Source organism: Pseudophryne corroboree, chromosome 2 (assembly GCF_028390025.1).
Source record: "Pseudophryne corroboree isolate aPseCor3 chromosome 2, aPseCor3.hap2, whole genome shotgun sequence".
NCBI lineage: Eukaryota > Metazoa > Chordata > Amphibia > Anura > Myobatrachidae > Pseudophryne > Pseudophryne corroboree.
In genome coordinates this window covers 877,544,771-877,561,970 of record NC_086445.1, presented here as the reverse complement: position 1 = coordinate 877,561,970, position 17,200 = coordinate 877,544,771, and the positions used below count along the sequence as shown (strand labels likewise).

Here is a 17,200-nt window from a genome sequence, read left to right as displayed (position 1 = left end):
GTTAAGATCCCAAGGCGCCACCGGAGGCACAAAGGGAGGCTGAATATGCAGCACCCCCTTCACAAAAGTCTGTACTCCAGGAAGAGAGGCTAATTCTCTTTGAAAGAAAATGGATAAGGCCGAAATTTGGACCTTTATGAACCCTAATTTTAGGCCCAAAGTCACTCCTGTTTGAAGGAAGTGAAGCAGACGGCCCACATGGAACTCCTCCGTAGGAGCAGCTCTGGCCTCACACCAAGAAACATATTTCCGCCATATACGGTGATAATGTTTTAACGTCACTTCTTTCCTAGAATTGATCAGGGTAGGAATGACTTCCTCCGGAATTCCTTTTTCCGCTAGGATCCGGCGTTCCACCGCCATGCCGTCAAATGCAGCCGCGGTAAGTCTTGGAACAGACAGGGCCCCTGCCGCAGCAGATCCTGCCTTAGAGGAAGAGGCCACGGATCTTCTGTGAGCAACTCTTGCATCCTCTACGGCCCTCGAGAAATAGATTTACCGGTAAGTAAAATCTTATTATTACCAACGGTCACATTTAATACTTAACTTGTGATTCTGTGAGGAGACCTGGAAAACGTGCACTGTTGGTAGCTCTCGAGGATCAGGGTTGGTCGTCCCCTGCTCTATTGTATATTTTATTCAAGATCTGTTTAATTCATCAATATTTTTGGTATCAGATTACAATGTTTAGATTTGATTTACAAAATTTTTAGTTTGACTCTTAATTCTAACCCATTAAGTATTGTATTGGATTACATTTTATAAATAAAAGCAAATATTGTTAAAACAAAACTATCATTCTGGAGTCTGACTAGTAGGTTCTAGAATAAGTACAACAATTAAGGAAGGATATTCATCTTAGCCAATGCCATACATCCAGTTAATAAGAAGACTGCCCCACTCATTGGGTTACGGCATGGTTAGGGTATACACCCAGATACTTGATGTTGGCAGACTGGCGCTTTATATATGACTATATTATATATCTAGGACTTCTGTCTCGTTGGCATGAACATTGTATTTAAATTGCTGTGGTTCTCAGCAAGCAATGAAGGAACAAGATATTAGTGCAAAGAGCAAAATATTGCTTTAAAGCACTAGAATAAACTCTAATTTTCACTGGGAAAGACACTGAGAAGGGTGAAAATAAGTGGTGAGACAGTAGAACACCCCTGTAGCGTACCATTGAAAGGAAGTCGCATACTGGTCAGGCAAATAGCTTCTGACAATAATGGACCCTAGCGTGAGGGACAGAATTTAGACTGTAAGCTCCAATGGGGCAAGCACTGATTTGAATGACTTCTTCCAAATGTGTCTTATTGGCACTACGGAATCTATGGCGCCATACTTACAGAAAGAACTGATGATGAAGTCAGAGGTTATAGCACAGTGGTTATGATAAAGAACTAAAATACCATTTAGAAAATTATGTTCAAATCAAATTAATGCGAACATCCTCTGCATGATGCTCCTGCTCTCTCTACATCCAAGGCCATAATTGGTACTGTTAGTATGATTGATTATACAATTTGTCTGCCTTGTGTTATCGAAGGCTTGCATACCTGGAATGAAGCCAACCTGGTACTTACGGATTAGAGCGGTAATATCCCTTTCAATCTAGTCATCAAAGTTTTTACAAATAATTTAAAACCTATATCAATTAGCAAGATGGGCAATAACTCGCACAATGATTGGGATCCTTATATGGTTTATGACTGATGATGACCCTGGTTACAAGGTATAGCAGGGTCTCTTTCTGCTTGTACTATGAAATTCTAGAGACAAGATGGGACACAGTAGCATTTAGGTCACTAGATTTTACTATTACTTGTATTAATAAAACAGAAAACTACTAAGACCAGGATCTGGAGGTGAACTTCATTTTCTTCACTAGTTCTTTCAGTGATAAGAGCAGCAAATTGGTCATGGAGCAATGTGGCAATCTGCAAGATTGTACAATATGCTTTACAGCTGGTGATAACTTGGGTGACATTGTGCAGAGTCAGATAAATTATATAACGAGGGGTAAAAGGACTGGAATGCATTGTCTATTGTGCTTCGGTCATATAATTCAGTTGGTCATTTGGGAATTATTTGAATTAATTAATACTAGAAGAACATTTTGTCTTTAGCATTCACCTGGTCATAGAAACAATGTTGCAGCCATTACCTTTGTTTCGGTATATACGTAAGCCCTACAAATTTGTACAATTTATCAGTTTTAGGGATGAGTTCAGGGTGCGGGGTCACCTAGGATGGGGTGGCCGGGTTGCCTTGGGGTGGCATGCTATAGCATTTAATTTAGCACTTTTTAACATTCTGAATATTTTTTTTTTACTAATACTACACTTTTTCATCCCCCCCCAAACACCTTACACATCTTAACACTTTTTTAATACACAGACTTTTGCTTCTCTTTTAAACACTCACTAAAACTTGCCCTGGGGTGACTGGTTCTCGCGGGCTTGTTGGTGTCCCGAGCCCTGGATTCAAACTAATGTTAGGGACCCACCACAGATGAGGTTACCTAGACGTTGGTTGGTAGGATAATATTTTTTGACCAAAAAGTATACCAATAACTGCAAAATTTGCTCTTTGTTAGATTGCAGAATTTATTATAATTATTCTGACTAGCAGTTCTTGGTATTGTGGAGTGTGCATCGGTGCTGCATTTTCTTTGTGGAACTGCAAGTCCCTGCATGGTAGCACCTCCCACTGTAATTAGGGTGTGCAGTCCAGAATCCCCCTCCCCCATAGATCTGTATATAGGAACAGGTCACAGATTTGTTTCAGAATTATGGGAGAGATAACTAAACTACTTTAAGAATCTGAAAATAAAACTGCACCTGCCAGATTCATTATCTTTGTGGAAAAACTCCCATGTGCTTTAAATTTGCAAATAAAACAAAAAAGTATAATTGTTGGAGGAAGAATACGCTTCTGCAGGAATATAATTTCTTAGCCCCTTGCTGGCTAGCCCTATATTTATGACAAGCTCAGGATAATCGCATTTACTAGCAGTGAGCAAGCTTAAGTCTTATCCTATTGAGACAGAAGACTGAATACTCAGCAGTTATTTCATTTACAATGATAATGTAAAAAATAAACAAAAAAACATTTCCAGATTCAAATTATATGTTTTTACATTTAGATTTCCCCAACTAGAAGAGAGATTTGGGTGTCATGTCCTCCCTGTTTTTTCAACTAATAGATCAAGTGCGGAACGTATCACATATCACAATTTGATTGCGATACATCCCTCCTCTATTCGAATGCAGTTTTTAGCTATCATGTGCTGGGCCAGGGCGCTGCACACATTCAGTTAACAATAACATAATTACATTATTTATTACACTTTATTTTGGAAGTGTCAACATACTGAGGCATGCATTACAGAGAACGTTTACTCCCGGGCCCAGTGGTTATTTCTGGACAGTACGAAGAAACAAGACAACCTAGAGGAAACCCACAAATAAAATTGGGGGGAGGGGGGGAAGATAAAACTTCAAAAGTAGTGATCAGAATCCACGACCCCAAAGCCACCATACATGTCCTGATGTGCAAAGAGGCGGCACCTTAATATATACACCCGATAGCTGGGCAGAAGTCATTAGAATGCAGCATAGAAGCATCAGCCATCAAACAAAAGACAATATATATATACGAAAATGTTGCAAAAGAAATTTCTTGATTTGGATTTTTACAACATTCTATAGTACAAAATGTGCCTAATTCAGAGTTGTATGTTAATGCAATTGTAATAGCAATTTTCTAGGCTCCGGAACTGCTAATGTTAGGAAGTGAAACTGCTGTCCAGAGACGAAAAGTGCCGCCCACCAGAGCAATCACAAACCCATTCGTAATTGCGTACACATTCGCAGCCTACATGCAACAATGGAGAACTTCTCAAGTAGGACTATGGCTATACAGACTGGCTGTAGCAGTAGCGACGCAGGCGCCATGTTTCTCTGCATATATGATTACAGCTGACATCAGACACACGACATGCCTGTGTTTTTGCCACCACTCCCCGTTACCACCCCCAAATGGTCACTTTTGTCACTCTGTAAAGAAATCCTCGCTGCAGGCGGAATCGGAATGGCACATTTACACATGTGCAGTGTGACTGCAGTGCATGCCCAGGCTGCCGATACACGTTCAATTGCGAAAACGTCGTCATAGCGTACAACCGAGCGAAACCACAAAAGGAACATATGTTATACACCACAAAAGGAACATATGTTATTTGCTGATGTTACTAGTCCCAGTGTTGTGCCCAGGAATAGTGTTATAGGCAGAACTCAGCAGCCCTCACAGCAGAAACCAGGATTTCCAGGGTGGCCTGGTGATGTCAGATCCCCCTGTACAAACAGAGCCATACAATACACACAAGTAATGGATTTCAATACCTTGGCCAGAAGCTGTTCAATCTCAAATGCCATCGTCTCAAACATGTGATCCTGACTTGATCCATTTAGAAGCGGTGTTGTATCAGAACTAGGGGGGAAAAAACAGAGCAAATGACCTGTTTGTAAATAAATACAAATATTTAATAAAAGAGGATTCAATAGAATAAATACATAAATTACATTTTTGAAACATTGGAGTATAATCAAAGTGGAAGTGTTGCCCGTAGAAACCAATGGGTTGCTATGTGCAATACCTCCTCTTTTTCGTTTTACTAAATCTAGATCATGGTGTCTAAAGTTGGCTACACACTGGAGTGATATCAGCCCGATATGTCGATTATAGCCAAATGAGAACGACATATTGGCTGGATCATTCAGAGTGTACAGCCAATCTGCGTGCTGCCGTCGTCGTTGCTGCACTGCAAACCGGACAATATCACATGCGGCGCTGTGCTGTGTAATGTAGGACGGAATAAGGGATCGTTCCATCCTTCTGATGTGTACCGCGGATACAATATGTTGACCTCCATATTGTCCGAGTACATATTGCTCCAGTGTGTACCTAGCTTTAGTCAGCTTCCATATCTTGCACAATACAGAGTTTTCCAAACTCCACCATTACAGTCCAGGTTTTAAGAATATCCATGCTTGAGTCCAGTTAGTTAAATCAAATCAAACGGAGGTACTAATTAAGTCACTTGTGCTGAATCATGGATATCCTAAAAAACCTGCATTCTAATGGCGGGGTTTGGGAAACTCTGGCCTAACGCAAACACAAGTCTGTAGTAAAAGCAACATGGGATTTATTTATACAGTTAAACCAGACCTGCGACTTTTTAGATAGTTACATTTTATGACTGTTTTGTTAAAGTATAATATATTTTTAGCACCCTCTGTCTAGTATAGGGCATACAAAAACAGCATGCCCTATATTTAAATGTTTTTGACAGTCAGGCAACACACAGTGTTCTGCCTGCTGCAGCGCAGCTTCCTCACTGTGTCACAGATCACTGCTGAGGAAGGGTCTAAATAAGCCAGAGAGGCTCCAGTATGAGAAGCATTCTATGTTTTTAACCACTTAACTTGACGATTTTTCCCTTTAAAACCATTTATAAAATAGTTTTTTTATTAATTTAATATAGTTTAAAAATTGTTTTCAATATTTAAATATTATATTATGCACATCTGCAGTACGCATCTCCTTGTCAAGAACTGGGGGACACAGTGGGGCTGCACAGTCGCATGTTATCGGACCATGCCAGTTAAGTGGTTAAAGATGGAATGAGCACAGAAATTAATATTTTTAATAATCACTAAAACCTGCACTGTCAGTGTGCCTTGAGGACCGAGGTTGGGAATGCCTATACTTGATGGTACAGAAAAGCAATAAATATGTCAAGTCTGTCTGATCTAGTAGGTGTTTCTAAATACAGTATGGCTCTGCCCTAAGGTGCGTCAGACAATTTTACTAATTAAAAATGTATCTTAATAAATGCATTTAATAAACTAACAAAAGCTTACTGGTATAAAGATGAGCAGTAAAAACATATTCTGAATACTTATGTAATAACAAAAAATAATAATAATGTCACATTATGCTAAACCATATTCATAATACAGCCTACTTTAAAATTCTTATTTCAAATCCAAATTGATTTAGAGAATAATAAATAACCTAGGGAATAGAAATACAGTAAAATACATTTATTAAAAATCAAAAAATCATGTCAAGTTGATGACAGTAATATAGGGGGCCAAATTCATTCCTGTAAAGGCACCAACTTACAGCAACAGAAGATGAACCTATATAAAATGTGCTGTTAACGGGATTTGATTGGCCAATATATCCTTTATGTTTATATACCCAGATCAGAATGTTTTTAGATGATCAATGAGCCATTTTACAACTTGCGTTCGTTCATAGGTAAAGTTACAAGCAACTGAAGGAGAAATGCAGATTTTCATTTATTAAGATGTATTAAAATTCTGGGCTTATCCAAGTTTTTTACTGGGGTGACACACATGACAAATGGATGTTAACGGACAAAGGCTATGTAGACAGTAGAACATGTAGAGGTGAATATAACTCAGTGGTCAGCTGAAAAGAAGGAAGTCTGTTCTTGGGCTTAAACAGCCGTAATTACAAGGCAATTACATGGCTTTTTTTAATAATACTTTTTTTTTTTTTTTTTTTTTATAATACTTTTATTGTCATCAATAGTTCAATGAACAATCAACGAAACTAAAAAGCAAGCATATACAGAGACCATAAGAACAGAACGAAAAGAGCACTCCTGAACCCAAGACATTCCCAATTGTCAATTTATCTCGGTCCTATCTGGTTTAACATGTTTATTGCTTTTGGGAAAAAACTACCCCTTAACCGGTTAGTCCGACAAAGAATAGAACGGTAACGCCTATTAGATGGCAACACAGAAAACATCCCCCCATTTGGATGAGATGGATCTCCCAAAATACTTCTCACCTTAGTGAGGAGCCTTTTTTCATATATATCCTGAATACAGGGCAGGCTGACTCCAATTACTCTACTTGCAGTTTTAACCACTCTCTGAAGGGACTTCCGTTCTACGGCAGTACAGTTCCCAAACCATACCATAATCCCGTATGTGAGGACACTCTCTAAAATTGCTGAATAAAAATTTACTAAAATCTCCTTACGTATTCCCGCCATACGCATTTTCCTCAATAAGAACAAGCGTTGTTGGCATTTTTTAACAACACATCGTGTATGGGTACCCCAAGACAGGTCATTGGAGATGTGAATGCCCAGGAATTTAAAGGACTCAACTGTCTCCACAACCTGATTATTTACAACTATAGGACAGGAGGGCTGCTTGTGAGTTTTCCTAAAATCTACAATCATTTCTTTCGTTTTTTTTACGTTTAGAATTAAAAATGATTAGTTTGACTCCAAGCTTCTAACCTAGCAACCTCAGATCTATATTCTGACTCATCGTCCTTACTTATTAAACCTACGACTGCGATATCATCGGCAAATTTAATAATGTGAACTGACTCCGAATTTGAGAGGCAATCATAGGTAAACAGAGAGGCCCTACACACTACAAGATATGACCAATGTGGAAGATGAGCAGTTTCCCTTGAACTTCCCAGAACCCTGACAAACAAAATTAAGTGTACACACTATTACCCCTTTTCCATTAGCTCTAGTGGAAACGCCTCCTCCTGCAAATTCCCGGATCAAGTGATCCGGGAATCTTACCCGGGTAGCTTATCGCGTTGAACACGTGTTCAACCTGGTAACCTGTGTAGTGTAAACGTTCACAGTGTATTGGAGGGCGTCGCTGGGAGATCATGTGATCTCCCAGCGTCGCCCCTGCCGCGTCACCAACCCGGCAATATGACGGGTTGGTAAGCGCAGTGTAGAAAGGGGCTCTAGCACGGGTCGCAGCCACGTCAGACTCCTGGCTGCGACCCGTGCTAGCTAGTGGAAAAGGGGTATAAAGGGCCCTACACATTGGTAGATAACACTGCATGACATGAACGTTCTCGTTCATATCATGCAGCGTGTAGGAACCAACGATGAACGATGAACGATGCGCGGCCCTGAGCTCGTTCATCGTTGGTGCCCTGCCGCTTATGCATGCAGGCCAATATGGACAATCTCGTCCATACTAGAATGCATTGCTATGGCGCCGGGGGGAGTGAAGAAACTTCACTCCCCCCGCCGCCGGGTCGCCCGTATCCACTGTCAGGCAGCTCGACGGCGGATCGCAGAGTCTGTAGGGGGCATAAGCAATTTTTCAAACAATATGAAAGAAGAAAGATATCTTTGGAATTGGCACCTTTTTTTATACCCCCTTCACACCAGCACCCCTGAACACGGGTTTCTGGCACATGAACGCGCAAAACCCGAGTTCATGTGCGGTGTGAAAGAGGTCCAGGGTTAAAGTACCGGGTCGAGTGACACGTGTTTAACCCGGCTCACTGTGTGGTGTGAACGGGAGCCGGGTCGATGCAACCAGTTTCCTGTTCACTCTCTATGTACGGGCGGCAATATGCCGGGCTGCTAACTGCGGTGTGAAAGGCGCCTGAGGCGGGTTGCACACTGGGAGTTCCCGTGCCAGGCTCCCGGGTGCGACCTACTTCAGGCAGTTTGAAAGGAGTATTACATATTTTAAATATTGGGGAGGCATTTCTGGGTGTGTGGGCAGGGCTGTAGAAGGAGGAACCAATTAAGTTCTTTTCACCCACTGCCCCACCAATTATATTTCTACTGTGCCACCAATTTAATAAAAAATTAATTATAATAGTAGGTTCATAAAAAAAATTATATATATGGTTCTAAGAATAGAGGATGATGGAAAAGGCGCTCATAGTGCAGACTGCTTGTTTATTGATAAATTTAAAACAGCATCCAAACAAAACAATTTAAAAAACTCGACCATATAGCTCACAGTGTGGGCTGATTACCACATGATTAGATCATAATCCACCGGCATATGCATACCCGCACGCCCCCGCCTGTGACATCACACCGCGCCGGTAGTAGGTTCATAAAATATATATATATTTTTTTTATTATTATTATACCAGCCTACGAGATTTGTGGCGTTTGTGCCCAGGAGTTCCAGAGAGAGAGAGAGTTCCAGAGAGAGAGAGAGAGTTCCAGAGAGAGAGAGTTCCAGAGAGAGAGATACACATACATATACACACACTCTCTCCAAGTGTGGTACTCCTGGGCACAAACACCACAAATCTCGTAGGCTGGTATAATACACGAGGAAAAATAAATAAAAAATAAAATTATATATTTTATATAATTCATGAACCCATTGTAGTTATTCTTTTTTATTAAGTTGGTGGCACAGTGGGTGAAAAAACTTCATTGGTGGGGAGGTGGGAGAAATTAATAGAGACGCCCAGAGCGGCTCCCGTCAGCGGCTCAGCTGGAAAGGAGCCACTGCCGGGGAGGGAGCCGGTGCAGCCGCTGCCGGGGCAGGGGGGGCAAAGGGGTTAGAGCCGCTGCTGCCGGGAAGGTGAGCCGCTGCCGTGAATGTGAGCAATGTCACATCGTGAACATCGCTCATCGCGGCTCCGTACAGACATGCCGTGATGATCGATGTCACAATTGAGCATGCTGCAGGGGCGACCGCCAACCTGCAATCAACTAGCGCGGGAGCGCGCATCGTTGATTGCAGGACCATACACACTAGACGATGTGAACGATATCGTTCACAATCGTCGTTATCGTTCACATCTGCAGAATATATCGTCTAGTATGTATGGCCCTTTAGGTTCATTTCACATACTGTCCTAAAGATGTGCGAGGAACTTCAACTGTCTAATGCTGGAGGCAATTCTTTATATCCTTACACAGTTGCTCTGGAATGTCAGGTTGGCGTGAACCATGGCTCAAAATCTAAATTCGGAGGATTAGTGACCATTTATATAATGATTAAAGCTTAACCAAAACATTAGTTCCTGTTATAACAGTACTAGTACTTATAACTATGTATATACTCAACATTTTCCCCAGTGATTCAGGAGAAAGCAAAATAGGGTTTGTGGAGAATCCATACAGGTCTAGACCAATAGGCTAACCATTATACTCTCAGAAGCAAGTTGTAATTCATTGGTCTTCAACCCTGTGGCCCTCCAGCTGCTGTGGAACTACATATCTAAGCATGCCCTGCCACAGTTCTGCTATTAAGGCATGCTAAAACTGAGACATGGCATGCTGGGATGTGTAGTTCTATGGCAGATGGAGGGCCGCATTCATGTTCCACCAGTAATGAAAAAAATGATGGCCTCTTAGACCATTAAGATCATTGGGGTCGATTCTATTCGGCAACTAATGAATAGCGCCGGGAATTAGCTCCCGACGCTATTCAATTCAGCAACTAGTTACGTCGGCGATGGCCCGTTCTCGCCGACAAAACAAGTTGAATTGTCGGGAGAACGGGCATTCTCCGACTTAACTCCCCGGCGCGAGGCTGATTCCCGACAGAATCAGCCTTGCGCCGGCCGCGAGGCAGCACTTTTGTCGGGTTTCTCTTCTCATCCCCCGGGGATGAGAGAAGAATTCCCGACAATTGCAGGTAATTAGTTGCTGAATTGAATAGCGTCGGGAGCTAATTCCCGGCGCTATTCATTAGTTGCCGAATAGAATCGACCCCACTGAGTGCTGTGGAAGAGAAAGTGCAGAAAAGGTCTCTTCTCTGATTTTGGAATGAAAGAGCACTTTCAATCTGGATCAATACATAAAACACACCCAATCAACCTTATAAAAAGTACTGATATTTTTATTTTATTAAAGATATTTAACTTCATAATTAAAACAGAGTTTTGATTTGATTCCAATAATGTTAACAGCTTGATGAATTGTCAGAATTTAGTAGAAAAAGGAAAAAGAAAACAAATCAATAAAAGGAAAAAAAATAAGTAGTACCTATACCTGTCGCGTCTTCCTTCTCTGGAGTTGCTGTGGGTGTAACTTGTACAGAGTTTGCTAAAAGAAACTAATTTGAGGTCCAGCTCATTCTCCAGTTGCCTGGCCTGCTTCCTCAGGTCTGATGTGGGGGTATAAAAAACACAGGTAGTCACAACTACAGATATTAAATAAAGAAATTGAAATCAACTCACATGACAGACAGAGAACATTTACTGTAGTAGGCGTTACTAAATCGTGTCCAATTGTGGCATTTTTCACCCACAGACAATAGTGCAGTCAGCATAATACAAACACATTCATACAACAGTTTAATGGCCATGAATCCTTATCTCCAGATACAATACGACAATTACATGAATGCTTTTCAAAGCAAGTGTTAGAACCTTAATATTGTTAACATCTGGACATGGTATATCTACCGGAATACCGGCGGTCACATGGAGATTCCGACGTTAGCAGGGGTAAGTAGTTTTACATCACCCTCCGGAGGTGGCAGCTAGGGCTAACCCCCCACCCCAATAGTGCCTAACCTTAACTCTCCCACCTACACCCAAAACCCCTCTAACCCCTACAGTAACGCTGATACAGTAATGCTCATACTTACCTTCGGGATGTCGGCTGTCTGTGTTTCAGCTGTCTGTGTTAGCACCAGGGGTAGAAATCATTTCAGCTTGCTACCCCTGGTGGTGACGAACTCAAATGAGCGAAAAGTGACCCATTTGGGCACCCAAACAGTACTTTTCGTTGCATGCCCATTAGTTTAGTCAGGTTTAGTCGCTTTACGCAGCTTAACTTGACCTCTATGATATAAAAGATCAATTGAATATCGCCCTGCGATCTCCCGTCACTTTAGACAGAAGATTGGGCATGATATAACAATTGAATACCGCCCTTTGAATTGATGTTATGTACAGTATTAATATCCTTATGCAGGAAATTTCACAGTATGCTTTGGAGAAGGCTCATTGGCGCTGCAGATTACAATCCCCATTATTATGAAAGAGGAGTACGGACTGACCTCTTTGTAGCAAACTTAGAAAAACGCAGCTTTTCGGAGTTTGGTTACTTTCGTTTACACCATCTGCAGCTGGTGTAAACCGCTTTAACCCTATGGAGACATTCACAGGAGAGATTTTCCAATTCCTCTCATGCTCGAAAACTGACACTGTGCACATGTGCAGTGTCAGATTCCCCAAGAGCAGTGGTTCTCAAACTCGGTCCTCAGGACCCCACACGGTTCATGTTTTCCAGGTCACCCAGTAGATGCACTGTGTATCACCAACTGTCACATTTTAAAAATTTACAGGTGACCTGCAAAACATGAACCGTGTGGGGTCCTGAGGACCGAGTTTGAGAACCTGTGGTCTAGAGCAGTGGTTCTCAAACTTGGTCCTCAGGACCCCACACGGTTCACGTTTTCCATGTCACCCAGCAGGTGCACTGTGTATCACCAACTGTCACATTTTAATAATCTACAGGTGATCTGCAAAACATGAACCGTGTGGGGTCCTGAGGACTGAGTTTGAGAACCTGTGGTCTAGAGGAATCTTGCAGACTCCCCCAATATGCTGGTAAAGTAACTCGAAGGGACAGTAGTTATCGCTGCAGCTGTCCCTGCTGGTTAAGTTCAATACATAGTGGGAAAATTTTCATTCAAAATGAAAATATCCATTGCGATACAGATTAATTGTGGCACAGCCACGATTATTAAAACATAGGTCCCTAATACCTCTTTCATGCTGCTTTCAGACATGTGACCCTGGAATTTGCCGGGTCTAGCAAGTCGGCAAATTCCCGGGTGTCTGCTCAATAACCCTGGTCGGGAGCAGGGTCATGGACCCAGGACTTAGTACCACATGGTTTCTTTTCACACATGCCGAAATCCCGGGTTGATGCACTTTCATGTGCAAAAACCCAGGATATAGCTGCATGTGTGAAAAGCGTATCAAACGTGCAGTTATATACCAGATTTTGCGTGATTTCGTATCAACCCCAGGTTTCTGCATGTGTGAAAGCAATCAACACGACTCTGCTCCAGACCAGGATCATGGAGCAGAGACCTGGGAATCTGCAGCTCGCTATACCGAGCACAGCCCCAGGTCACATGTCTGAAAGCGGCATAAGACTCTTCAATTTTAGGCCCTACATCCAAAAGACTCATTACTACTAAATATAAAACACAAACATATCCCAAGTCACGGCAGAGTCCAGTGACCATTTAAATATAACAGACTAGTCCGACAGCTCTCTCACAGGAACCAGAGCACCAGGATGGGGTCTTAATTTATTTTAACAGTGTTAATAAACTACTCACAAACAACAATCTCCAGTTGATCACACCACCACACATTGTCTTTACTATAATTTATTGACACAAAGTGGCACATACAGTAAGTGACCACACCACAAAACCATGTAACATACAGATTTAGGGCCTCCTAATGGTGTACAGTCTACTATATAAAGGTGCTTCTGTGCAGGACAGCTTATCTCTATCAGTCTAATACAGAACAGTCTCTATGGCAAATAGTCTTCTCCATTTCATTACAGTGTTGTTTGCTGACACCATTAATGGGACCAACGAGCAGTGGGAGGACACCAGCAGCAGCTGGCCGCCTGTATTGCACCCATCCCTGGGACAGCCCATCGCAGGACCCGTTTCTCACCTTCCCAGTAGTTACTGCTCCCCGCGGCCATCTTTGTCGTCCAACGTCACCCGGTCCGGCGAGTCGCTGATAGAGAGGAGACTGAGCAGGGCTGGAAAGCCGCTATGACGAGCCACTGACATATGGGCTGAGCGGCTGTAGAACAGTGACACCTGCCGGAAAAATATTAAATTGCTTTTGCTTATGTTTTGTTCCCAGCGTGTCTGTGCAGGTGACTTGAGTTCTCACTCTGGCTGGCATAAGGCTAACGAAAGATGTTTTGCAACACAGACCAGCTGCACTATTGAAATGTGGGTTTATAGACTTGCACCAATGACAAGAATCAAATAGAATTAGCAGTAGGCCATTTTTACATGAACATGTCTGGGTCTCCTCTCCCTCACCCCTGTGGTAGATTTGAAATGTTATACTGCAGAAACAACAGTCCTAAACTTGATTACTATAAATTGGATTCTACCACGAAAATATCGGTGAGCGTTTTCTCTTGATTAGAAAATACTAAAGGGGATATTTATTAGAAAGAGATAAAATTGTGAGAGATAAAGTACTAACCAATCCAAAATTGGTTAGTGATTGCTGCAAAACAGAACCTGAAGGGTATCCGGTTAGGATCTCAGCAGTCAGAATACCGATGACGGAATCCCGACACTATTCGGAATGCTGACACCGGCATTAGTATTAACCTGGAGAAGTGATAAAGCAGTGATAAATACAAGATGATAACGCACCAGCCAGTCAGCTCCTAACCATAATGACTGCCTGGTGCTTATCACTGGTTTGTCACTGCTTTATCACTTCTCCAGGTTAATACATCTGCCCCAGAGTCTCCAGCCTGGGGCCGGAACCCCGACAGCCAGGATTCCAAACGAGCAGCCACTGCCACACCAGAGAGGTAAGCTGCGGGGGGAGGGAGGAGGTTAGGTTTAGGCAGCAGGAGGAGGTTCGGTTTAGGCTGCGGGTTAGGGGGCCAGAGGGGGGAAGGTATGTATACTTACCTTCAGGGGCGTTTCTAGAGAGGAGGAGGCCCGTGTGCAGGCTGGGAACTAGGGTCCCTACAGTGCATGCGCAGATCTCCGGAATAATGGCGCGGCGGACATTTTCCCAGTGATTTTCCTACTGCGCATGCACAAATCACTGTAGCGCTGCGGGACTCCGGAGGGTAAGTATTTTAATTAATGGGTGTGCGGTGTGGGCCCCCGGGGGCCTGTGTGCACCGCACACTCTGCCCCGTTATAAATATGCCAGTGCTTACCTTCCCCTGTCGGGATTCTAACCATCGGGATGCCGCTGTTGGTATTCTTAACGCCGGCAAATCTATCCTAACCATTATGAAGTTGTTTACGCACATAGGGGGTCATTCCGAGTTCGCTCGTTGCCGATTTTCGCTATACTGCGATTAGTCGCTTACTGCGCATGCGCAAGGTTCGCAGAGCGCATGCGCTTAGTTATTTTACACAAAAGTTAGGTATTTTACGGCATAACAAAGCTTTTTCATCGCTGTGCTGATCGTAGTGTGATTGACAGAAAGTGGGTGTTTCTGGGCGGAAACTGGCCGTTTTATGGGAGTGTGCGGAAAAACACAGGCGTTCGAGTTGCAAAACGCAGGAGTGGCTGGAGAAACGGGGGAGTGGTTGGGCAAACGCTGGGTGTGTTTGTGACGTCAAACCAGGAACAAAAAGGACTGAGCTGGTCGCAATGGCAGAGTAAGTCTGGAGCTACTCAGAAACTGCTAAGAAATTTCTATTCGCAATTCTGCTAATCTTTCGTTCGCACTTCTGCTAAGCTAAGATACACTCCCAGAGGGCGGTGGCTTAGCGTGTGCAATGCTGCTAAAAGCAGATAGCGAGCGAACAACTCGGAATCACCCCCATAAGACAGTAAACACATATGAATCTCCAGTGTCTTTACTACACAGAACCCAGCTATCTGGTGGTAATACAGTGCAGACCTCACCTGTCAAACCACACGGTCTCCCCGTAATTCTGAAAAGAAAGCTGTCCTGTCTATTAGATGACTCCGTCCTGGAACTGTGATTCGTATAGTCAAAAGTCATAGTTGCAACGGCATGGATGAATAAGAGTGTATTGTGTCAGCTATACTGTATGCAAACTTTAATTTGTTAAAGCATTATATTCATATGTATAATGAGGCGCTTTCCAAATAAGCTGACCTGGAAGAGATTTTCAGTATATGGCTTTCAGTATCGCAATAATTCAAATGTTCATACACAGATGTATTAAATATTCAGAAGTTATTATTGAATGAAACATTAGAAATATTTTTTTTCTACTTTTAAAAGTCTAAAGACCAGACTTTTTTTGTATTTTGCAATGTATCAGTTTTGCTGGGAATAGCATTTTTAGTAAACTCTTTTGTTAAAAATAACATCATTAGATTGCCTCTGTCTCTCTCTGCTGTACTCCATACTATATGGCATACTCAGTCCAACTTGTTCTGGCAGAACTGTGGGGTTAAGGGCCATATTTATCATATCTTCTTGTCCTGCCTGGTTGTCAGGCCCTTCTGGCTCGTGGTTTTACACATGTTCAAATTAAGTTCTCAAGGTGCATACACACGGTTCAATGTAACCTTATGATTTTGACTATATGGTCAAAATCGTAAGGAAAGTTAGTGCAAATCGCACCGTGTGTACACAGTTTGTGATACCGATGCACGGCACCGCAGGATCGGTATCGCAAGAAAATATAGACTGTGCAGGCAAGTCAATCTCGACTGTCTAGTTCAACGTATGCCATAGTCCAAATCGCACATAGCCAATATCGCACCGTGTGTATAGACAATATCGGTGCTTCTGGGCTCTGGGGGAGTTCAAGGGAAATCGCATAGTCAAAATCGGGCATAGATAATATCTCACCTTTAGTTGTGCTCTTACACCGTCAACAGAATTTTCCTGTTTGACCTCTTCTCTCCCTGTATGCTACAGGTATATCTTCAAACATACAGAATTCTCACAGCCGCTCGTGCTGCTCTGGCCCAGCAATGGAGAGACTTCCTAACCCCTTCATTGGCTTGCTTATTTAATATCTCCTTCTTCTCCTCTAATCAAATGGTACACCTGGCATGGGTACACCACTTATGAGGAAAGTTCCTCTATAGTACTGGATAGACATATTGACCTCATGTCATTTAGTCTCACTGATAAAATGAGTGATTGAGGTTCGTGTTATGTTATATGATAATGCCTTGTGGTGTAGGTGTTGTATCTAACCATCATGTATGAGATTTAAAGGTAGAGTTACCATATCTTCCATAGAAGACAAATGGAAATTATGCCCATAGTAACCAAGCAATAGCAGTTGGGAGACAGACATCTCAGTGGCTCCTGTGGACTCTGTCAGGCCAACTATTCAAAATGCCATCCATGCATTTTGCCCACTAGAATTTAGGCATGGTCCACTGAATGGAGAAGTGGCCTCGATTTTCAGATCTGAGGGCTGCAATATCTATATGAATCTTGCCAGGAGTCTTAAGCTTGGTACACACTAGAAGATATATTGGGGAATTTGTAATTTTGAGCTGAATTGGAAAGACAAATCATCTACATCGTCTAGTCTAGTACATGTGTATGCACTATTGTTCTCTCCCATTCATCATTCATCACATCTTCTCATCTGCCACATCAGAAGATATCTTAAACGACTTTGTTCAAATCATCCAGTGTGTATGGC

The 17,200-nt window shown here is 42.4% G+C and overlaps 1 protein-coding gene and 1 long non-coding RNA gene across 4 annotated transcripts in view; one reads left to right on the top strand and one right to left on the bottom strand.

Moving 5' to 3' along the window:
- The window catches only part of GOSR1 (golgi SNAP receptor complex member 1), a 241,617-nt gene extending 227,962 nt beyond the window's left edge, over window positions 1-13,655 (bottom strand). Inside the window, exons 1-3 of one of the 3 annotated variants that reach the window (XM_063955965.1) lie at window positions 13,512-13,655; window positions 10,843-10,963; window positions 4,410-4,497 (exon numbers count right to left, since the gene is read on the bottom strand). In XM_063955965.1, coding sequence (XP_063812035.1) covers window positions 4,410-4,497; window positions 10,843-10,963; window positions 13,512-13,542 — 240 coding nt within the window. In that variant the 5' untranslated portion in view covers window positions 13,543-13,655. The remainder of the gene's footprint in view (window positions 1-4,409; window positions 4,498-10,842; window positions 10,964-13,511) is intronic. The other 2 variants (XM_063955963.1, XM_063955964.1) reach the window with 2 other exon arrangements.
- LOC135049937 (uncharacterized) overlaps window positions 1-13,695 on the top strand; it is a 153,082-nt gene extending 139,387 nt beyond the window's left edge. The window contains exon 2 of the long non-coding RNA XR_010241513.1: window positions 13,396-13,695. This is a non-coding gene — a long non-coding RNA (uncharacterized LOC135049937). The remainder of the gene's footprint in view (window positions 1-13,395) is intronic.
- Window positions 13,696-17,200: the final 3,505 nt, after the last annotated feature.